Below are 24,995 nucleotides of genomic sequence, written 5' to 3'. Positions count from 1 at the left end.
TTCTCCACATAGCTAAGGGATTTTTCTTAAAATCTCTCAGATTTTCTTTTCCTAGATTGACTATGTCACTTCCTACTCAATAAATGCCATTAGATAACATGTTTGGTGACCATATTTTCCAAAATGAAAATCAGTACTTGAAGTCTGAGAAAAAAAAGATATTCCTTTTGAAAAGGCTCATTAAAAGAAAAGAGTAGGGGTGGCTAGGTGGTCCAGTGAAAAGAGCACTGGCCCTGGAGTCAAGAGGAACTGAGTTCAAATCTGGCCTCAGACACTTAACATAAAAACTAGCCGTGTGTCCGTGGGCAAGTCACTTAACCCCAATTGCCCTACCTTCCCCTCTACAAAAAAAAAAAAAGGCAAATATTCAGAATATCCAGCAGGTAATTACATTTAAATGAAAAGTTTAGAAGGGAACTTTGAAAAACTTTAAGCAGATTTCTCTGATTAAGGTCTGATATCCTAAGATACATGGGAAATTTATATCATGTATAAGAACAAGAGTCTTTCTTCAAAAGACATGAAAAGGAAGTTTTCAGAGGAAAAAATCTAAGCTCTCAACAACTATATTAAAAAAATGTTACAAGTTACTACTAATAAAAGAAATGCAAATTAAAAGAACTTTGAGATTCTACCTTTTGCACATCTTTTTGGCAATGATAACAACAAAGGAAACTGGAAATTTTTTGTGACCCTCTCTCTCTTGGTTGTCCTGTTTCACTCTTCAGTCTCTTTTACTTGTTCTTCATCCATATCATACCTTCACACTGTGGAAGTCCTTAGTGGTCTGTCCTGGGCTCCCTTCTTGTTGCTTTATACTATTTCATTTGGTGATTTTATCAGCTTTTATGGGTTCATGCAGATATTCCCATCTCTTCTATGTTTCCTCTTTTCCCCACTGATTCAGCCAACTCTAATTTATTTACTCATTTGCCTCTATCCTGGACTAGCCTTTAAACTGATCTTTCTTCTTCAAGTTGTCTTTACTTAGCATGTCAGTTCTCTTTTCAAGGAGCTCCAGCAGCTCCCTATAACCATCAGGTTAAAATATAAACCTGTCCATTTTAAAACTTGAAGCTCTTGGTAATTTGTCTCAATCTTAACTTTTATGGATCCCTCATGGACTCTAGATGGGTCACCTGCATTGGTCTACTTATAATTCCTGGAACACAGCTCTCCATCTCCCATCTATTGGCTGTCCTCCATGCCTGGAATTCTCTCTTTACTCATCTCTGCCTCAGTTTTCTTGGTTTCTTTCAAGATATAGCATAGTTAGAGGCCCGGATGCTGCAGCACGCAGACAGAGGTCCAGATGTCACAGCGCAGAGGCCTGGAGGAGGCTGACCAATATGGTGGCAAGTTGACTCACCAACCACAAAGGCCACTGTCAGGCCTATCACTGCAGGGCTAGGACTGGACTGAGCAGGGTAAGAATCAAATGCAGGGCCCCTGGCAGGAGGAACAACTACTTCTGGGACTACCAATTCACAGCCCAGAAATTTAAAAAACCCCTATCTGGACCTCCAAGGACCAGGATGGCAGAGTGAACCCCGGCTGCTCCAATCCCCCGCTCTGACCTTGAAAACATAGTAATCATTGCCCCAGGGCAAACCTTAAACAGTAAAAGCTTGGGAACCCTAGAGGAAAGGCATGGCTAGGACCCTGACTCAAAATGGGTAGAAAACAGACTGCAAAGACAAAGACCCTAGAGTCCTTCTATCTTGATAGGGAGGAACCAAATTTAGAGGGAGACAGTGTTGACTTCACACCCACAGCTGAAGCCTCAACAGGGAACTGGTCTCAAGCACAGAAAGCATTCTTAGATGAGCTCAAAAGGAATTTTGAAAACCAAATGAGAGAGATAGAAGATAAAATGAATAATTCTTTTAAAATCAAAATTGCAAAATTAGAAAAACATTACAATGAAGAAAACAACTCCTTAAAAAGAAAAATGTGTGATATGGAAAAGGAGCTCCAGAAACTAACCAAGTAAAATAATTCGCTAAAAACTAGAATCAGCCAAATTGAAGTGAATAACTCTTTGAGGTACTAAGAATTAGTCAAAACATCAAGAATGAAAAATTAGTAAAAGAGGTAAAACGTCTCAATGGAAAAATAACTGACCTGGAAAACAGATCCAAGAGAGATAATCTGAGACTCATAGGCCTACCGGAAAATCATGATGAAAAAATGAGCCTGGACAACATTCTCTAAGAGTTCATTAAGAAAAACTGCCCTGAGATACCAGAAGCAGAGGGTAAAATAGAAATGAAGAGAATCCATCGGAAACCTCCTAAAAGAGATCCTAAATTTATTTATTTTTTTTTAAGCAATTGGGGTTAAGTAACTTGCTCAAGGTTACACGGCCAGTTATTTCTGGGTGTGGTGCTAAGTATCTGAGCCCAGATTCGATCCCCAGGTCATCCCGACACTGGGACAGTACTCTTACTCGCTGAGCCACTTGGCTGCCCCAATCCCAAATTTAAAATTCCTTGAAATGTTGTGGCCAAACTCCAGAACTACCAGGTAAAGGAGAAAATACTTCTAGCGGCCACAAAGAAAAAATTCAAATGTCACAGAACCACAGTGAGGATCGCACAGGATTTGGGAGCCTCTACAATGAAAATTCGGAGGCAGTGGAATACAGTTTTTTGCAAGGTAAAAGAGCTAGGGTTACAATCAAGGTTCACCTTCCGAGCAAAACTGATCATATTCTTCCAGGCAAGCATATGGTCATTCAGTGATATAACAGATTTCCAGACCTTCCTCATGAAAAAGCCAGAGCTCAATGGAAAATTCAACTTCCAATTACCAGACACAAGAGAGACATAGAAAGGTAAACAAGGAAAACACACGCACGCGTGCACACGCACACACACACACACACACGCACACACCCCTGTTATTTAATAAGAGCAAACTGTTTATAGACAAGTAAAGGGTATGAGTATAAATTACACAAAATTACAATAAAAAAAACTTAATTAAGGGCTACAAAGGAGCTGCTGTGGAAGAACAGGAAAGAATGAAGTGGAAAAGGGTAAATCATGCCACACAAAGGGGCATAAAAACAATATAGCAGAGGAAAAGAAAGGAGGGAGATAAGTATTCTATGAGCTTTTCCCTCACTAGTTCTGGTGCAAGGAGGGAATAGCAGAACCAGTGAAGCATAGGACTATGGATAAGAGACACAAAACATATCGTAAGAGAGGGAAAGAGGGAAAGGAGAGGAGTTTTGCATGAAATCTCTTCCTGTCACTCTTGATGTGAAGAAGAAATAACATACTACATTAAGTATGAAAATATCCTACAGGCAGTAGGAGGCGGGAAGGGCTACGAAAAGGGGGGATGGTTAGAAGGGAGGGAAGAAGTAAAGGGGAAGGGGAGGAAAAGGGAGGGGAATTGATAAGGGAATACTGAGGGAGGCAGTGGTCAAAAGGAAAACTTAAGGAGGGGAAGGGAGAAGGGGAGAAAAATATAACCATAAACAGGGGAGGGAATAGGATGGAGGGAAAGAGACAGATAGTAATCATAACTGTGAACATGAATAGAATGAACTCTCCCATAAAACGGAGGCAGGTAGCAGAATGGATTAAAAACCATAATCCTACATTATGCTGTAGAAACACATCTGAAACAGGAATCCACAGGGTAAAGGTAAAAGGCTGGAGTAAAATATATCATGCCTCAGCTAAAGTAAAAAAAGCAGGGTTTGCAGTCCTTATCTCAGATAAAGCAAAAGCAAAAATTGATCTAATTAAAAGAGATAAGAAAGGAAACTATATCCTGCTAAAAGGCACAATTGAGAATGAAGCAATATCATTACTTAACATATATGCACCAAGTGGTGTAGCATCTGAATTCCTAGAGGAGAAGGTAAAGGAATTAGAAGAAGAAATAGATAGCAAAACTATACTAGTGGGGGACCTTAATGTCCCCCTCTCTGAACTTGAGAAATCCAACCTCAAAATAAACAAGAAAGAAGTTGAGGAGGTGAATGGAATTTTAGAGAGGGTAGGTATGAATGATCTCTGGAGAAAACTGAATGTGGATAAAAAGGAATATACCTTCTTCTCAGCTGTACATGGCACATACACAAAAACCGACCATGTAATAGGACATAAAAACCTCACAATTCAGTGCAGAAAGGGAGAAATATTAAATGCATCCATCTAAGATCATGATGCAATAAAAATTATATGAAATAAAGGGCCATGAAAAGACAGATTAAGAGGCGGCTAGGTGGTGCAGTGTGTAAAGTGCCGGTCCCGGAATCAAGAGGATCCGAGTTTGGTTCCGGCGTCAGACACTTTTAACACCCACACCCACACCCACAAAACTAGCCGTGTAACCTTGGGCAAGTTACTTAACCCCAATTGCCCTCCAAAAGGCAAAAAAAAAAAAAGGAAAGAAAAGACAGACTAAAAACTAATTGGTAACTAAATAATTTAATCCTAAACAATGAGTAAGTCACACAAGAAATCATAGAAACAATCAGTAACTTCATTCAAGAGAATGACAATAATGAGACAACATACCAAAATTTGTGGGATGCAGCAAAGGCGGTTCTTAGGGAAAGTTTTATATCCCTGTGTGCTATACATGAATAAATTAGAGAAAAGGGAGGTCAGTGAATTGGGCATGCAATTGAAAAAGTTAGAAAATTGAAAATCCACAATTAAATACTAAATTAGAAATACTGAAAACCAAAGGGGAGAGTAATCAAATTGAAATCAAGAAAACGATTGAATTAATAAATAAACTAAGAGCTTGTTTTATTGGTGGGAAAAAAAAACAATAAAACTGATAGACCCTTAGCCAATATGATAAAAAAAAAAAAAGAAAACCAAATTATGAGTATCAGAAATGAAAAGGGTGAAACTACCTCCAATGAAGAGGAAATTAAAACCATAATAAGGAATTATTTTGCTAAATTATATGCACATAAATTTGACAATCTCAGTGAAATGGATGAATATTTACAAAAATATAAGCTGCCCAGATTAACTGAAGAAAAAGTAAATTACTTAAATAACCTCATCTCAGAAAAAGAAATTGAACAAGCCAGCAATGAATTCCCTAGGAGAAAATCTCCAGGGCCAGATGCATTTACTAGCGAATTCTATCAAAAGAGCAATTGATTCCAATACTCTACAAATTATTTGGGAAAATTAGTGAAGGAGGAGGAGTCCAACCAAATTCTTTTTATCACACAAACATAGTACTGATACCTAAATCAGGAAGCGATAAAGCAGAGAAAGAAAATTATAGACCAATTTCCCTCATGAATATAGATGTAAAAATTTTAAATAAAACACTAGCAAAAAGACTACAGCAACTCATCACAAGAATAATACACTTTGATCAGGTAGGATTTATGCAAGAATGCAAGGATGGTTTAATATTAGGAAAACCAACAATATAGTTGATCATATCAACAATAAAACTAGCAGAAACCACATGATCATCTCAATAGATGCAGAAAAGGCTTTTGACAAAGTACGACATCCATTCCTATTAAAAACACTAGAAAGTATAGGTATAAATGGAGACTTCCTTAAAATAATAGGTATTTAAAGCCATCAGCAAGTATTATATGTAATGGGGATAAGCTAGAAGCATTTCCAATAAGATCAGGGGTGAAACAAGTATGTCTACTATCAGCCCTCTTATTCATTCTGGTACTAGAAATGTTATCAGTAGCAATTAGAAAAGAAAAAGAAATCAAAGGAATCAAATTAGACAAAGAAGAGACCAAGTTATCACTCTTTGCAGACCATATGATGATATACTTAGAATAGCCTAAAGAAGGAAGTGAAAAACTACTTGAGACAAAAAATAAATTTGGCAAAGTTGCAGGATATAAAATAAGCCTCCATAAATCCTCGACATTCCTATATATTTCTAATGAAATCCAACAGCAAGAGACAGAAAGAGAAATCCCATTTAAAGTTACAGTAGACATTATAAAATATTTGGGAATCTACCTGCCAAAACAAACCCAGGACCTATATGAACACAATTACAAAACACTTTTCACACAAATAAAGTCAGATCTAACTAATTGGAAAAACATCTGTTTCTCATGACTGGGTTGAGCTAATATAATAAAAATGACATTTTTACTTAAGTTAAATTACATATTATTGCCATACCAATCAATTTACCAAAAAATTACTTTATAGACCTAGAAAAAATAGTAACAAAATTCATTTAGAAGAGCAAAAGGTGCAGAATATCAAGGGAATTAATGAAAAGAAATGCCAAGGAAGGTGACCTAGCCATACCAGATTTTAATCTGTACTACTAAGGAGCAGTCATGAAAGGTACTTGGTACTGGCTGAGAAACAGAGTAATGGATCAGTGGAATAGATTAGGTACATGAGACACAGCACTCAATGACTATAGTAATCTACTGTTTGATAAACCCAAACACCCCAGTTTTGGGGATAAGAACTCAACATTTAACAAAAACTGCTAGGAAAACTAGAATACAGTATGGCAGAAACTGGGCATAGACACCATATACCAAAATCAAGTGTAAATAGGTGCATGATCTAGGTATAAAGGATGGTAGTATAAGCAATCTGGGAAAGCAAGGAATCATTTACCTATCAGATTTATGAAGATGGAAAAATTTCATGACCAAATAAGAATTAGAGAGCATTATAAAATGCAAAATGGATAACTTTGATTACATGAAAATGAAAAGCTTCTGTAGAAACAAAGCCAATATAACCAAGATTAAGAGGGAAGTGGGAAATTTGTAAAAAAAAATTTTACAACCAATGTCTCTGATAAAGACCTCATTTCTAAAATATATAGAGAATTGGGTCAAATCTATAAGAATTCAAGCCATTCCCAAATTAATAAATAGTCTAAGGATATGAACAGACAGTTCTCAGACAAAGAAATGAAAGATATCTATAAGAATATTTTAAAAATGCTCTAAATCACTATTGATTAGAGAAATGCAAATCAAAACAACTCTGAGGTACCACATCTCACCAGTCAGATTGGCTAACATGACAAAACAGGAAATTGATAAATGCTGGAGAGAATGTGGAAAAATGGAACACTAATACATTGCCAGTGGAGTTGTGAAGTGATCAAACCATTCTGGAGAGCAATCTGGAACTATGCCCAAAAGGCTATTAGTAATTTCATACCCTTTGACCCAGCAGTAACACTTCTAAGGTTGTATCCCAAAGAGATCACAAAAGTGGGAGGAAGGCCCCTATGTACAAAAATATTTATAGCAGCTCTTTTTGTAGTGGCAAAGAAATGGAAATTAAGGGGATGTCCATCAATTGGGGAATGGCTAAACAAGTTATGGTATATGAATATAATAGAATACTATTGTACCATAAGAAACGAAGAGCAGATGGACTTCACATCTAACTGTAGAGGCTTATATGAACTGATGCTGAGTGAGAAGAGCAGAACCAGGAAAAATTTGTACACAATTACAGACACAATGTATGTGTGACGACCAACTTTGATAGACTGGACTCCTCTCAGAAATGCAGAGGTATAAGCAAACTCCAAAAGCTCATGATGGAGAGAGATGTCTACATTCAGAGAAAGAACCAGAAAGAACAGAGTTTGAATGCAAATTGAAGCAAATTACATGCTCTCTTTCTCTTTCTTATGTGGTTTGTTTTCCTCTTTCTCATTGTTCATTCCATCTGTTACAATCCTCCTTTACAACCTGACCAATGTCTAATGTGGAAGTATCTGCAGATCTCGTACTTGATTGTATGCCGCCATGGGGGTGAGGGGAGGTGGGGAAGGGGATGCAGGGGGAGAAAATTTGAAACTCATAATCTGGGGAACTGAATCTTGTAAACTCAAAGTAAAGGAACAAATTAATAAAGACAAAAAAAGGAAAAAAAAAAGATATAGCATAGTTGATTATGCTTTCACCTTTCAAATTGCTTTCATCTACTATGTATATGTCTTGTGTGTATCTAGATATTTTAAAAGTTATATGTATGTGTGTTTTTTACATTGCAAACTTTTCCGGATTACTCCCACTTGTGTGTAGTTTCTTGTGACAATATTAATAATATTATGGTCTTGTCTGAAAGTTTATGCAGCATTTACATCTGTACTACCTCCCACAATTAAAAAAAAATGAACACACATCTGTTTTCTTTCCCTCCCAATTCCTGCTCATTGTGGGAGGGGACCCAAAATTTTTGTGACAGATGTGTATAGTCAATAAAACAATTTAACTCAGTGATTATATGCAAAGAAATATATGTATATGTCTCATTCTGTACCCTAAATGTGTCACCTCTCTGTCATTTATAGCATGTTTCATTGTTGGTCCTCTAGAATCACAAATGGTGATCATCGTTCTTACAGCTGTCAGTTTTTTTTTGAAAATAGTCTTATTGTTTCTATATAAATTGCTTTCCCTAGGTTCTGTGAATTTTTTTCTTCATCAATTTATGAAACCCTCAAAATTGTTCACTTTTATTCTTTTGATAGTATAGTATAATTATTCTTCTAGTTCTTATTCATATAAGTCTTTCCATGTCATTTTGAAATCTTTTTACTCCTTTCTTATTACGCAGTAGTACTCTATCACATTTATATGCCACAACTTACTCAGCAATTCTTTAATTGATGTTTAGTTTCCGGGGGGGGGGGTTGACATAAAAAAAAGAGCTGCTATAAATATTTTTATATGTAAAGGACTCTTTTTTTGGATAACTTTTTGTATATAATTTCAAATTGCTTTTCAGAACGTTTGTCAGTCTCCTCAACAAAGGTGTATCAAATGCATATTTTCTGGTAGCTACTCTAACACTTATTTTTCTTTTTTTGTCATCTTTGTCATGCTAATAGGTATGACATGGAACCTCAGAATTGTTTTAATTTGCATTTCTCTAATTAGTGATTTGGAGTGTATTGTTTTTCATGGCTGCATATATATTTTCTAAGTTTCTTCTGTTCATATCCTTAGACCATTTATCAATTAGGGAATGATTTCTTTCTTTTTAAATGTATCAGTTACTTATATATTTTGTTAATAAAGGCTTTATCAGAGAAACTGTGCAAAGATTTTTTTTTACTTTTAATTCTTTCCTTTTTAAACTTTATTATGCACTAGATAGTTATCATATTTCCCTTTCATTAGAATATGAACTTTTTCTGAACAGGGACTATTTTTTGCCTTTTCCTGTATCTTTAGTACACAGGACCTGGCACATAGTAGATGCTTAATAAATATTTGTTGACTGATTGACCAACAAGCACACTAATACATTGTTGGTGGCATTATAAATTGGTTTCACTATTCTAGAAAGCAATTCAGAGCTGTACTCCAAAAGTCATAAATTTATGCATATCCTTTGTTCTAGCATTGAACAGTGGTAGACATATACCACTATGAATTAAAAATAAAAGGAATGGGACCCATGTATATAAAAATATCAATTATTGAGTCATTTCAGTTGTATCTGATTCTTTGTGTTCCTATTTGGGATTTTCTTGGCAAAATTAATAGATTGGTTAGCCATTTCCTTCTCTAGCTCATTTTATAGATGAGGAAATTGAGGCAAACAGGGTTAAGTGACCTGCCCAGGGTCACACAGCTGGTAAGTGTCTGAGGCCAGATTTAAAGTCAGGTTTTCCTCGTGGTCTGGTGCTCTTATCTACTGTGCCCTCTAACCATATAAACACTGTTTGTTAAGGTAAGAATCATAAGCAAAATATATGCCAATTAATTGGAGAATAAAACAAATTATAGTATGTTAGTATAATGGAATAATATTACTGGAAGAAATGACAAAAAATATTATATCGCAGAAACCTGGGAAGATTTGCATGAGCTTATGAAGAGTAAAATGAGCAGAACTAAGAACGCTTGTATATAAAGTACTTTGATTAATACTATATGGCCTATCTTAAAATCAGAAGCTTGATGAGGAAGCACATTTCTCATCTGTTGTTTGAGAGGTGCCTCACGCGACATAAATTTACAGCAAACTGAAAATATAGGAATTTGTTTTATGTGACTATAGTTCTTTGTTACAAGGGACTCTTTGCAGTTATAATTATGGGATCAGGCAAGTGATGGGGTATGATAGTCCTTCAGAAAAGAAAGAAAATAGTGTTAGTGAAATAGGGTTGTTTTTTTTTTTTTGTTTTTTTGGTGGGGGGAGGGCAGGGCAATTGGGGTTAAGTGACTTGCCCATGGTCACATGGGTAAAAAATAGTGTTAAGTGTCTGAGGTCGGATTTGAGCTCAGGTCCTCCTGACTCCATGGCCGGTACTCTACTCACTGTACCACCTAGCTGCCCCAAACATTTCTTTTTTTTTTTTTAGAGGGGGGAAGGCAGAGCAGTTGGGGCTAAGTGACTTGCCTAAGGTCAAATGGCTAGTAAGTGTTAAAGTAAGTGTCTCCGGCTGGATTTGAACACAGGTCCTCCTGACTGCAAGGCTGGTGCTCTATTCACTGTGCCACCTAGCTGCCCCCAAACAGTTTTTTAAAAAACACAGAAGAGAGCCACAGGATATTTAGATGCCAACCTTGTCAAGAAGGGAAGTTTTATTGTCATTGTGTAACATGGACTTAAAAAAACAAACTACTGATAATTAGGTTTGCTATGCAGTCTTCTTTTTCTTAATTTCATAATAAAAAACAGAACATTGAATAAGAGAGAGGAAAAAAATTAAACCCTCACCCTACCCTGTTTCTGGTTTCAACTTTGGCATTTGCTAACAGTTATGACTTTGGGCAAACCCAGGTTTCCTTATCTGTATATAATGGAGACATTCTCCTGTCTTACCTATCAGGGTTTTGTGAGTTGCAGATGAGATAATGTATTTGAGCTTACTTTGTAAATTATTAAGTTTAGAGATGAATGTTGGTGATGTTGTTATCTGGAATTTATCACCTTTAACATTCCTTGCAATTTTTTCCCTTTTGCTCTTAGGTGAGACATAGAATTCTTCCATTTTCTGTTGTTAAGAAGTGGGTGGGGTTGAGATTACCTCACTTCCACTCAGAGAGCCAGGAACCTTGTAAATGATAGTTTAGAAGATTACCAGAGAGTGAGTGAATATCATTAATTCCCATTAGTGTTCTTGTTCCAATTTAGAAAAAAGGTTTTGCGTAGTAGGATCCCTTTTCCCACTTGATTCCCCTCTACCTATGCATTGTAATCCATATTGAATTTCTGCTCTTTCCTAGTAACATATGATCTCAGAACACGCTTCAGGTTCCTTCCTTCTAATCCCCTAATTTTAAGTAAAATATAGGTTTATCACCTACATTTGAGCCTCTTTCTTCCCTATCTGAAGTAAATGTTTTATTTTTAGGAAAATTAGTCTTGAAAAATACCCAAATGACCACATTATCTATACAATTAAATTAATTTAGGAAAAATCATTTCTAGTATAACTTTAGCATTAATAACTAAAGTTAACAACTCAAAAAATCTAGGTAAAGCTGATTGGATGGTCTGCTCATAGTGGAAGTAAAGACTTTGTTAACCAAATAACTATGTGTTCAAGATATACACCGTGGTAGTTTTAGATAGAGTGTCAGACCTTCAAATCAAGAAGATTCAAATCCTGTGTCAGACACTTCCTACCTATATGACACTGATCCAGTTGTTTAACTTACTTAACTCAATTTCTTTGTCTTTTAAAATGAGGGAGCTGTATTCAGTGACTTGCAAGGTCTCCTGCAGGTCTAAATCTATGATCCTACATTTCTATGAAGTATCATATCCCAATCTAGATAATCCTATCTAGATCCTATCCTATCCTGTGTAATTTAAGTAATGTCCCCTAGAATGAATAAATGAAAAAAAAGTTGTTTCTAGTTACTGTGTTTTAAACACTATGCTAAGTAAGGGGATACAAATATAAAAGTGAGGCTGTCCTTTCCATTTAAGGAGATTGCATTCTAAGGAGAGTGACAAACCAATAATAATGACTAAGGAAAGAAGTTATGGTTTGGGAAATTACTAAGTAACTATAGTGAGTAAAACCTTGGGGAAATCCATCAACATACCTTTTTCCAGAGGCTTTTTTCATGTTAATTTGTTTCTAGTTCTCTTATGAGTTGTTGTTGTTTATCCTTCCTTCTGGAGAGGACCATGACATCAGGGAGGAGATGCCATGACCTGCAAGTGAATTGTATTTAAGTGAGGGAGTACTAGGCAGAGTCACCAGCCTCAATTTCTCCCCTGTGGCAAGATATAGATTAGGATTCCTGGAGATGGCCTCCAGTGGGAGACCTTGGTCTAAATAGTTGAGCCTCCCGTTACTCCCTAGTAATCAGCTTTCCATTGGTCCAGTTAAATGCTGAGGAATACCGTTTATTGGTTGTGTACTCTGTGAAGGCCAAAAAACCTATCTAGATCAAATCTGTACATTAGGTAGGGAATGCTACTAACAACAAATGGTATTCATTCTTTGTTCATTAGTAAATGTATTTCCCCTTCAGTTTGACTACTCGACATTATTTGACTTCCATTTTGGTGAGGGAGGTTCTCCCTGGGCTCTCTAGGAGCCAGGTCAAGGAATTTCCTGACACTTTTCTTACTGCTATTTTAACCTCCCCTACTACACCACTTAGAATAGGTTTTAAGGTTCTTAAGGAAGTAGGAAAAACATCTCCAAGTTCCTCTGGTTTTGTAATTGATGTGATTGATGTGATTATTATGGGAAGGCAACCAGAAATGTGGAACTAGTGAGACAAAAAAGGTGGCAAGGGGCACCAAAATGTATCACATACCATGGAAATGATGGATATAGAAATATCCCCAAAGACTGTTTCTGTAGAAAAGATTCTTTAGAAAAGAATTATTTATTTTTCTACCAGGGGGAGGAAGACTATGTGATAAAGTAACAATGAGTACAAGCTACTGGGGTAGTTCTAGATGGGTGATAGTAAGAAGTGAAAGAAAGAAAAGACAGAAAATGGCTAGGGTTAAGATCAGAATGCCTTGTTTCAGGAATTGCAGAGCCAAGTGGTTTAGGTCCTCTCAAGCATGACCTCCAGTGATCTGGTTTGGATGGTAGAACAGCAAGAGTAGGAATGGGCAGGGCAGAAAGTGGCTGGGATGAAGATGAGGATGCATGGTCCCAGAGTGTATATTAACCTTGAAGATCAGGATGTAGATATAAACCAGAGTCAGTCCCAAGAATGCAGTTTGATTCATAATAATACCATAAAGTGAGAGTCAAATCTTGGGCTTAACTGGGAATTTGTTTTTACTTAGCGATCTCAGCCAGTACCAGACCTTTCAGCCCATTCCCTCTGTGGATTTAGCACTGATTGAATTATAATACAAATTGGACTTCTGCTTTGATGTGGTCACAACATGCTGAAATAGAAATCTGAATAATTTAAATATGTTAACATGTACACATGTGTATGTGTCTATACGTATATATACATATAGATATGATTTATTTTTCAGTGTGAATATTGCTGACTTTGCTGAATATACTCAATCAATGATAGACCATCTTATCAAAATGAAGATAAACCATTGGGATGGGTAAGTGTCTCTCTGAATGTGTTTGTATGTTCTTTCTCACTCTAAAAAATCTTATTGTTGTCGTTTTTTCTTTTCAAATATAATGACTAAATTTTATTTAAAGGTTTTGAAAAGGATTATCCATGTTTCTTCAACTTAAGTACCTGGCCATTTTATTTTTCAAAGCATACATATTCACTATAGGTACCCAGAATGTCAATTTGGTTTTTTTTATGAAAGACTAAAGACCTCTTAAATGCCCATTGTGTTAGTGGATTATCCTCTTTCTCTCTTTTTAAAATACCTTTGGGGAGTCCTTAATATAGTGTCTCCAAGGTCATAAATTTATAAATGGATTTGTTTAGGTAAGACAATAGAAAGATTCAATTGAATATCAAAGTAACTTTAAGTATACTTACATGGCTTCCCTGTAACAATATATATACACACATAATGTCACCAACCTGACTCAGAACTGTGATGGTAACTATAGTTTGTCCAAGTTGTCTCATAACAAGGTAATCAGGTTTTAATAGCTATTTTCATAATTATGGTAGCAGTTGTAAGATATCTCAGCATTTCATTGGCAATTAAATCTAATACATCAAAGGAAAACCCTAGGTATGTAATACAGAACATAAGCAGATAAGTATTGCCAGACTGAGTGTAAGAAGATTGAATTAATTTCCTGTAGAAAGTTTTGTCATTGCTACCATTTCTTTTTTTGTTAATTTTTTTTATTGATTTGTTTGTTTACTTTTGGTTTACAAAATTCAATTCCACAATTCCTTGAGTTTCACATTTTGTCCCCCTCCCTACCCTTCCCCCAGTGGTGGCATACAGTCAAGTATAGGATCTGTAAATACTTTTACATTATATATTAGTCAGGTTGTATCAGATGGAATGAAAAATGGTAGAGAAGACATAAAATGAAACAAGAAAAGGAAAAAGATCAGGTAGTTTGCTTCAATCTGGATATCAACTCAGTTCTTTCTAGTTGTTTCTCTGGATGTACACATTTCTCTCCATCATGAGTCTTTGGGGATTGATTCCTATCACTGCATTGCTGAGAAGAGTCCAGTCTATCAAAGATGATCATCACACATATGATGTGTCTGTAATTGTATACAAATTTCTCCTGGTTCTACTCTTCTCACTTAGCATCAGTTCATATAAACCTCTCCAGGTTGATATGAAGTCCATCCACTCCTCGTTTCTTATAGCACAATAGTATTCCATACTATGCATATGCCACAACTTGTTCAGCCATTCCCCAATTGATGGGCACCCCCCTTAGTTTCCAATTCTTTGCTACCACAAAAAGAGCTGCTATAAATATTTTTGTACATATGAGCCTTCCTCCCACTTCTATGATCTCTTTGGGATATAACCCTAGGAGTGCTATTGCTGGGTCAAAGGATATGAAAGTATTTATAGCCCTTTGGGCATAATTCCAGATTGCTCTCCAGAAAGGCTGGATCAGTTCACCATTCCACCAGCAATGCATTAGTGTTTCAATTTGCCCACATCCTCTCCAGCGTTTGTCATTTTCCTGTTTTGTCATCTTAGCCAATCTGACTGGTGAGATGTGGTACCTTAGAGTTGTTTTGATTTGCATTTCTCTAATCAATAGTGATTTAGAGCATTTTTTCATATGCTTATAGATATCTTTAATTTCTTTCTCTGAAAATTGCCTGTTCATATCCTTTGACCATTTATCAATTGGGGAATGACTTGTATTCTTATAAATTTGACTCAATTCTCTGTATATTTTAGAAATAAGTCCTGTGTCAGAGTCATAGATCGTAAAAATTTTTTCCCAGTTTCCCACTTCCTTCTTAATCTTGGTTACATTGGCTTTGTTTATACAGAAGATTTTCAATTTCATGTAGTCAAAATTATCCATTTTACATTTTATAATGTTCTCTAATTCTTGTTTAGCCATAAAGTCTTTCCCTCTCCACAAATTTGACAGGTAAACTATTCCTTGTTTTCTGAGACTACTGACAGTATCAGCCTTCATATCTGGATCATGCACCCATTTAAACTTGATTTTGGTATATGGTGTTAGATACTGGTCTATGCCCAGTTTCTGCCATACTATATTCCAGTTTTCCCAGCAGTTTTTGTCTTTATCCCAAAAACTGGGGTCTTGGGGTTTACCAAATGATAGATTGCTATAGTCATTGACTTTTGAATCTTGTGTGCCTAATCTATACCATTGATCCACTCCTTTATTCCTTAGCCACTACCAAGTAGTTTTGATGACTGCTGCTTTATAATACAGATTGAAATCTGTTATAGCTAGTCCACCTTCCCTACCATTTCTTTTCATTAATTCCCTTGATGTTCTGGACCATTGATTTTTCCAAATGAATTTTGTTACTATTTTTTCTAGCTCTATAAAGTAGTTTTTTGGTAAATTGATTGGTATGGCACTAAATATATAATTTAATTTAGGTAAAATTGTCATTTTTATTATATTAGCTCAACCCAGCCACAAGCAATTGATATTTTTCCAATTAGTTAGATCTGACTTTATTTGTGTGAAAAGTGTTTTGTAGTTGTGGTCATATAGGTGCTGGGTTTGTTTTGGCAGGTAGATTCCCAAATATTTTATAACGTCTACTGTAACTTTAAATGGGATTTCTCTTTCTGTCTCTTGCTGTTGAATTTCATTGGAAATATATAGGAATGCCGAGGATTTATGTGGGTTCATTTTATATCCTGCAACTTTGCCAAATTTATATATTGTCTCAAGTAGTTTTTTACTTGATTCTCTTGGATTCTCCAAGTATATTATTATATCATCTGCAAAGAGTAATAGCTTGGTCTCTTCTTTGCCTAATTTGATTCCTTTGATTTCTTTTTCTTCTCTAATTGCTACTGCTAACATTTCTAGTACCAGATTGAATAAGAGGGGTGATAGTGGACACCCTTGTTTCACCCCTGATCTTATGGGAAATGCTTCTAGCTTCTCCCCATTACATATAATTCTTGCTGATGGCTTTAAATAGATGCTACCTATTATTTTAAGGAAGGCTCCATTTATTCCTATACTTTCTAATGTTTTTAATAGGAATGAATGTTGTATTTTGTCAAAAGCCTTTTCTGCATCTATTGAGATGATCATGTGGTTTCTGCTAGTTTTATTGTTGATATGATCAATTATACTGATGGTTTTCCTAATATTAAACCGTCCTTGCATTCCTGGAATAAATCCTACCTGATCAAAGTGTATTATTCTTGAGATAAGTTGCTGTAGTCTTTTTGCTAATATTTTATTTAGAATTTTGCATCTATATTCATGAGGGAGATTGGTCTATAATTTTCTTTCTCTGTTTTATCTCTTCCTGATTTAGGTATCAGTACCATATTTGTGTCATAAAAAGAATTTGCTAGGACTCCTTCTTCACTAATTTTCCCAAATAGTTTGTAGAGTATTAGAATCAATTGTTCTTTAAATGTTTGATAGAATTCAGTAGTAAATCCGTCTGGCCCTGGAGATTTTTTCCTAGGGAGTAGACTGATGGCTTGTTCAATTTCTTTTTCTGAGATGGGGTTATTTAAGTAAATTACTTCCTCTTCAGTGAATCTGGGCAACTTGTATTTTTGTAAATATTCATCCCTTTCCCTAAGATTGACAAATGTATGTGCATACAGTTGGGAAAAATAATTCCTAATTATTGTTTTGATTTCCTCTTCATTGGAGGTAGATCCACCCTTTTCATTTTTGATACTCATAATTTGGTTTTCTTTTTTTTATCATATTGACTAAGAATCTATCAATTTTATTGGTTTTTTCATAAAACCAGCTCTTAGTTTTATTTATTAATTCAATAGTTTTCTTAATTTCAACTTTATTAACCTCTCCTTTGCTTTTCAATATTTCTAATTTAGGATTTAATTGGGGATTTTGAATTTGTTCTTTTTCTAGGTTTTTCAATTGCATGCCCAATTCGTTGACCTCCCTTTTCTCTAATTTAATCACGTATGCACTCAGGGATATAAAACTTCCCATAAGAACTGCCTTTAATGCATCCCACAGATTTTGGTATGTTGTCTCATTATTATCATTCTCTTGAATGAAATTACTGATTGTTTCTATAATTTCTTGTTTGACATACTCATTCTTTAGGATTAAATTGTTTAATTTCCAATTAGTTTTTAGTCTGTCTTTCCATGGCCCTTTATTACATATAATTTTTATTACATCATGATCTGAGAAGGGTACATTTAATATTTCTGCCTTACTGCATAGAATTGTGAGGTGTTTATGCCCTAGTACTTGGTCAGGTTTTGAGTATGTGCCATGAACCACTGAGAAGAAAGTATATTCCTTTTTATCCCCATTCATTTTTCTCCAGAGATCTATCATACCTGTCCTCTCTTAAATTCTGTTCACCTCCTTAACTTCTTTCTTATTTATTTTGAGGTTGGATTTATCAAGTTTAGAGAGGGGTAGATTAATGTCTCCCATTAGTATAGTTTTGCTATCTGTTTCTGCCTCTAATTCCTTTACTTTCTCCTCTAGGAATTTGAATGCATTACTACTTGGTGCATATATGTTAAGTAATGATATTGCTTCATTCTTGATGGTGCCTTTTAACAGGATATAGTTTCCTTCCTTATCTCTTCTAATTATATCAACTTTTGCTTTTGCTTTATCTGAGATAAGGATTGCTACCCCTGCTTTTTTTACTTTAGCTGAGGCATGATATATTTTACTCCAGTCTTTTACCTTTACCTTGTGTGCATCCCTCTGTTTCAGTTATGTTTCTTGTAAACAGCATATTGTAGGATTATGATTTCTCATCCATTCTGCTATCTGTCTCAGTTTTATGGGAGAGTTCATTCCATTCACATTTATAGTTATGATTGTTACCTGTTTCTTTCTCTCCATACTATTCCCTCCCCTCTTAATGCTCATATTTTTCCCCCTTCTCCCTTCCCCCTTAATAGTTTTCCTTTTGACCACCGCCTCCTTCAGTATTCCCTTATCAGCCTCTCTCCCTTTTCCTTCTCTTCCCCCTTACTTCTTCCCTCCCTACTAACTACCTGCCCCCTTAGTCGCCCTTTCCTCCTCCCACTGCCTGTAGGATATTTTTATACTTAATGAAGTATGTTATTTCTTCTTTACACCAAGAGTGACAGGAACAAATCTCACATGAAGCTCCTTATTCTCCCCTTTCCCTCTAAAATAATACGTTTTGTGTTTCTTCTCCATAGTCCTCTGCTTAACTGCTTGTCATTCCCTCCTTGTATCAGAACCAGTGAGGGCTCATATGATTCTCATCTCCCTCCCTTCTTTTCCTCTGCTATATTGTTTTTGTGCCTCTTTGTGTGGCATAATTTACCCTTTTCCACTTCATTCATTCCTCTTCTGTTGCTGTCCCTTTGTAGCCCTTAACAAGTTTTTTATTAATCGTCATTTTGTGTATTTTATGCTCATTCCCTCTCCTTGTATATAAACAGCTTGCTCTTATTAAATAGCAGAGGGTGTGTGTGTGTATATTTATGTGTTTACCTTTCTATGTCACTCTTGCAATTGGAGGTTGAATTTTCTATTGAGCTTTGGCTTTTTCATCAGGAAGGTCTGGAAATCTGTTATATCCTTGAATGATCATCTCTTTGCCTGGAAGTATATGCCAAGTCTCGATGGGTAGGTGATCCTTGGTTGTAATCCGAGTTTTTTTGCCTTCTGGAAAATTGTATTCCACTGCCTCCTATCTTTCAGTGTAGAGGCTGCCAAATCCTGTTCGATCCTCACTGTGGACCCTCAATATTTGAATTGTTTCTTTCTGGTTACTTGAAGTATTTTCTCTTTTACCTGGTAGTTCTGGAGTTTGGCCACAACATTTTGAGGACTTTTCATTTTGGGATGTCTTTCAGCAGGTTTCTGGTGGATTCTCTTGATTTCTATTTTACCCTCAGGTTCTAGTATCTCAGGACAGTTTTCCTTAATGAGCTCTTGGAGAATGATGTCCAGTCTCATTTTTTCATCATGATTTTCTGGTAGGCCTATGATTCTCAGATTATCTCTCCTGGATCTGTTTTCTAGGTCAGTTATTTTTCCGTTGAAGTATTTTACCTCTTTTTCTAATTTTTCATTCCTGTTGTTTTGTTTGACTAATTCTTGGTTCCTCATAGAGTTATTTGTTTCAATTTGGTTGATTCTAGTTTTTAGCAAATCATTTTCCTTGGTTAATTTTTGAAGCTCCTTTTCCATATCATACACTTTCTTTTTAGAGATGTTTTCTTCATTATAATGTTTTTCTAATTCTACAATTTTGGTTTTGAAAGAATTATTTATTTTGTCTTCTATCTCTCTCATTAGCTTTTCAAAGTTCCTTTTGAGCCCATCTAGGAGAGCTTTCTGTACTTGGGATCCTTTCCCTGTTGATGTTTCTGCTATGGGTGTGGAGTCCACATTGTCACCCTCTGAGTTTGGTTTTTCCCTCTGAGGATAGTCGGACTCCAGAGTCTTGGTAGTGAGCTTTCTACCCATTTTGAGTTAGGGCCCTAGCCAAGCCCTTCCTCTAGGGATCCCAAGCCTTTACTGTTGAGGGTTTTGCCTTGGGGCAATAGTTACTATGTTTTCAGGGTCAGATGGGGTGTTAGAGCAGGTGGGGTTCACTCTGCCATCCTGGTCTTTGGACATCCTCATAGAGGATTTTTTTTAAATGTCTGGGCTATGAAGTGGTAGTCCCATGAGTATTTGCTGTCCTGAACAGGGGCCCCTGCATTTGGTTCTTACCTTGCTCATTCTAGTCCCAGCCCTTATTGATAGGCCTGGTATTGGCCCTTGTGGTTGGTGGGACTACTTGCCCCCTGAGTTGATCAGTCCTCTTCCGGGCCTGCCTCTGGGGGCCGCACCTTCCGGGCCTGCCTCTGCATGCTGCTCGCCTTCTGGGCCTGCCTGTGCAGGCCACTCGCCTTCTGGGCCTCCATTGCTACCATTTCTAAATTGGAAGTAAATAGAAATGTACCATTAAGCCCATGAGGAAATAAGCCACTCCATCACATTGCATGGCCATTCTCTCTCCTAGATAACAGGCAAGTGTCCCTTCTCTTTCTTGTAGAAAGTTCTTTTTGATGTCTGGAGTACCTTTTGAGATAGTTAATTCTTTTTAAATACCTATTAAGTTGTCCTTAATGATATAAATTTAAAAAGGTGGAAATATGTAAAGAGAGGAATATACATTGAAAAAAGAAATCTAGATTTTTAAGTTCCTGAAGCTGAAAATTTTTGTATTAGAATTAGTTCTATGTTACATATCATATTATCTTTTCCCTGTACTGCCTCCCAGGAGAGCACTTGTTAAGTTTTCTTCTTTGTTCCTTATATTTTAGAGGTTGTGTATATTTCCAATAGTACAAGTTTAGCTGCCAGTGTGAAACTAAAACATCTGTTTATATGAGGATAAGCCTATAGGATTGGGCCTAAAAGGATTTAAACTATTCTAATGATACCAGATAGTAGGCTGAATCACAGAATTATAAAATTTTAGAATTGTAAGTGACCTCAACCACATATGGCCCTTTAGATCCTGAAGTACAGCACTTTCTTTTATTAAGAAGATTTGTTCTGTAAAGTTTAGATTCAGTCAAAGGATCGTACTTGAGGACCTAGAAGGTCACATGTGACCTTGAGGCTGCAGGTCCTTTGTCCTTGGACTTTATATATTTGTTCTGACTATAAATAAATGTCTTTTAAAGTAAATATCTTTTGTAAAAGCATTAAGTGGTTAAATGGAACTAGGGTGCTAGTCTTTGACTTTTTTTTTTTTATTATTTTTAAAGCAATTGGGGTTAAGTAACTTGCTCAAGGTTACACAGCCAGTTATTTCTGGGTGTGGTGCTAAGTGTCTGAGCCCAGATTTGATCCCAGGTCTTCCCTACTCTGGGGTAGGTGCTCTTACTCCCTGTGCTACCTGGCTGCCCCAACTAGTCATTGACTATTGAATCTCAACCCAACCAGTGGAAACGAGCTAAAATTGCCTGTTTTGTTTAGATTCAGTCAAAGGGCCACACATGAGGGCCACATGTAGCTTTGAGGTCACAGGTTCCCTACCCCTGATCTAGCCCAACTCATAAACAAAAGGAACTCCTACTTTAATATACCTAAGTGATCATTCTGCTTAACTGTCTCCAGGGAGAGGGAGCCCAGGAAGCCTATTCATTCATTTTTGAGCAGTTCTGATTATTCGGGAGCTTTTCCTGATAGCAAGCCCTGATTTGCTTATTATTTCTGATTCTGCCTCTTGACCCAAATACAACAAGACTTAATATCTCCTTTACATGACAGCCCTTCAGGTACTTGAAGACAATTGTCATGACTCCCTTAAGGAGTTTTCTTTACAGTAAACATGCTCAGTCTCTCCAACAAATCCTCATATGCCTTGATGGATTCAAGGCCCTTCACGGTACTACTTGCCTTCCTCTGGACACTTTTTAATTTAATCAGTGTCTTAAACTGTGATCCCTAGAACTGAATAAAATATTCCAGATGACATTTGATGAGAGCAGAGTACAGTGGGAGTAATCTCCACATAAGGCAGCTCAAGACATGAGCTTATTGTCCACTAAAACCCTCAGCTCTTTTTCAGAACAATTGCTTCAGATCTGCATCTGTCACTTATTGATTTTTGTTCCCAAGTGCAAGATTTTTTTACATTTATCTCTATCGAATTTTATCTTGTGATGAATAATGGCTCAATACTGTAATATATTAAGATTCTTTTGGATTCTCACTTTTGTCACTTTGCATGTTAGATATTCTTTACAGGTTTGGGCCATCAAAGATTTGATGGGCATACCACTTTAAACAGATTACTGATAGAAATGTTAAATAGCACAAGGCCAAGCAAAGATACCTGGCGTATTCCATTTAATACCTCATGTCATACTGATACTCTTAGAGATTGGCAGTTTACACTGAATTCGTCAGCTTATTTTATATATTATATATTATATCTCATCCTTATCTCTTAATTTTCTTCACAAAAATAGTATAACTTTGTCAAAAACTTGGCTAAAATCTAAGTAAACTATATCCATCTAATTTCTTTTAACTAATTAATTTTGTACTTTTGTCATGAAAAGAAAAGACATGTGGCTTGATCAGTTCTTGATAAAGTTGTGCTGTTTCTTTGTAACTGGTACGTCCCTGTCTATTTTCAATCCTTAAAAATATTTTGAATTGTACAAACACTCCAAAAAAGAACATTTCTATATATAAAGAGTAGAAAAAGATAATTATATGTGAAATCATGAATATCTCTTATGGCCTACTTTCTGTAAGAGTAAAATTAGAACAACAATAATTATAATAATAACTATCATTTGTATAGCATTTTAAAGTTTGCAAAGTGCCTTAAAAACATCTCATTTTATCCTTACAACAACACTAGGTAATTTTTGCTAGTATTATTCTCATTTTACAGATGAGGAAACTGGAACAGACAGATGTTAAATGATTTCCCCAAAGTCACTCAGACACTACTTAACTGTCTGAGGCAGAATTTGAATGTATGTCTTCCTGATTCCAAGTCTACATCACCTACCTGCCTGTATTTGAAAAATTCAGTATGTTAACTTTCAAAATTTTCATACTTGTTTGTATTTCCTTCTGAACTTTCTTCTTTTCTGTGCATTTTAAAATGCTTCAGTGACTCTCATTTCCTTTTGGGGTAGAGACAGCACTATTACTACCCCTCTTTCAAATCTTTTCTTGCCCTCAGTGAAAAATAAAAAACTTAAATCTTTGTAGCCAGTTAGTATGGAAAAACAAATCCTCTTAGTGACCATGTCTAAAACTGTATATCTCATTTGCACACATGAGCCATAGCAATAGGTTTACTTTCAGTAGTTAGCCATTTGACACATTGAGCACAAAGTTTAGGCATTTACTGAAATGCATAATATAAACAGTAGTAACAAAACATTTCCTTAATAAATCTGGGGTTTCTAGAAACATTTCATATTAGCGGGAAAAGAGAGAGACACAAACATAGGGAATACATGTGAATGAGGGGACTCTAGTCTCCAGTGTGCAGAGCCCCAGTGCCTTTCTCACACTGTTCTTTCTGGAAACAACTTCACTTCCCTAGATTCCCTAGACCTGTTCCTTTCTGTAGGTAAACTGTCTATTGCAAGACATCCTTGTCAAAGGGCAAGGAAAAGAAATCCCCTCTCTCCTTTGCTCAGTTGATTAAGAGGCACAGGAGCAAAGGCGAAGTCCTCAAAAACTTTTTGTTTTTCTTAATAAACAGATATTCTCTCAACTGCTAGAGGCCATGGTATTGGTTCACTCTAGAACTGGATAGCTTATATATCTTTATCTTTTTCTCTATACACAGACACACACACATATCCATATATTTGCTGAATGAATGTGACTAAATCCTCTGTCAGTCATTTGACTTTTATATATGTGGTCAGTTGCTTTCACTCAATGGTCAATGACCTATAGTCCTCTAAAGCTAATTAAGAAAACTTCTTTCCAAAAGGAGAAAAGAAATAGTCTGAAAGTGGCATATCTTTTTTCATTTGGCAAATAGGTCACTTGCAGTATGAGCTACTCAATGTTTAGTCCTCTTTATAAAGCATATAAGAAATATTCTAAGTTTTTCACTTGCTGTAAGATTTGAGTAGGCACTTTTTTTTTTTTTTTTTGGTTTTTGGAGAGCAATTGGGGTTAAGTGATTTGCCCAAAGTCACATGGCTAGTAAGTATGTCAAGTATCTGAGGCCAAATTTGAACTCAGGTCTTCCTGACTCCAGGGCCAATGCTCTATTCACTGTGCCACCTTGCTGCCCCACATAGGCACTTAATATCTGAAAAAGATGAAAGTTTGAAATGGGCTTTTAGACCTTACTCTTGCATATACCGTGTTTCCCCGATAATAAGACACTGTCTTATTATTTTTTTGGACAGAAAAACACCGGAGGGCTTATTTTTAGGGGAGGGCTTATTTTAATGAACATTGACAGCAATTTTAATAAACAGGTAAATGTGAACAAAAAAATGTACCTTTATTCAATAAACAAATCACTGGGGAAGAACAGGATGACGCGCTCACTACTGCAGCTCTGATTGGATGCAGCTCGGAGCGCGGCGTGCGTTTCACCCGGGGGGGGACGGTGCATACAGAGGGTATCGTAATGTAGCGTGTAGCGCAGGGGATCACCTTCACTACAGCAGAAATCTCAATAGGGCTTATTTTCGGGGGAGGGCTTATTTTAGAGGAATCTTACACAGTAAGGGGAGGGCTTATTTTCGGGATAGGTCTTATTATCGGGGAAACACGGTAGTTCCGTAATTAACTTGGTTGATAACACCAAAATGACTGTGGGGGTACAAAGCTAGCATTCTTCATATTTCATACAATTAATTTGCTAGCATAGTCATGTTCAGTTTATTCAAGATAAGCACGCATATATAAAACCAAAATACAAATATCAATATATAACAGTATACATAAGA

At 36.1% G+C, this 24,995-nt stretch overlaps 1 protein-coding gene across 8 annotated transcripts in view; it reads left to right on the top strand.

Moving 5' to 3' along the window:
* The window catches only part of TBCD (tubulin folding cofactor D), a 572,945-nt gene that overhangs the window by 327,728 nt on the left and 220,222 nt on the right, over positions 1-24,995 (top strand). For all 8 annotated transcript variants that reach the window (XM_069076616.1, XM_069076621.1, XM_069076618.1 and 5 more), the window contains one exon: positions 13,449-13,529. In XM_069076616.1, the coding sequence (XP_068932717.1) occupies positions 13,449-13,529 (81 nt within the window). The remainder of the gene's footprint in view (positions 1-13,448; positions 13,530-24,995) is intronic.

Source organism: Petaurus breviceps, unplaced genomic scaffold, assembly GCF_028583685.1.
Source record: "Petaurus breviceps papuanus isolate PSGF00001 unplaced genomic scaffold, PetGlider_PUasm1.0 90925, whole genome shotgun sequence".
Classification (NCBI taxonomy): domain Eukaryota; kingdom Metazoa; phylum Chordata; class Mammalia; order Diprotodontia; family Petauridae; genus Petaurus; species Petaurus breviceps.
This window is presented reverse-complemented; position numbering and strand designations above follow the sequence as displayed.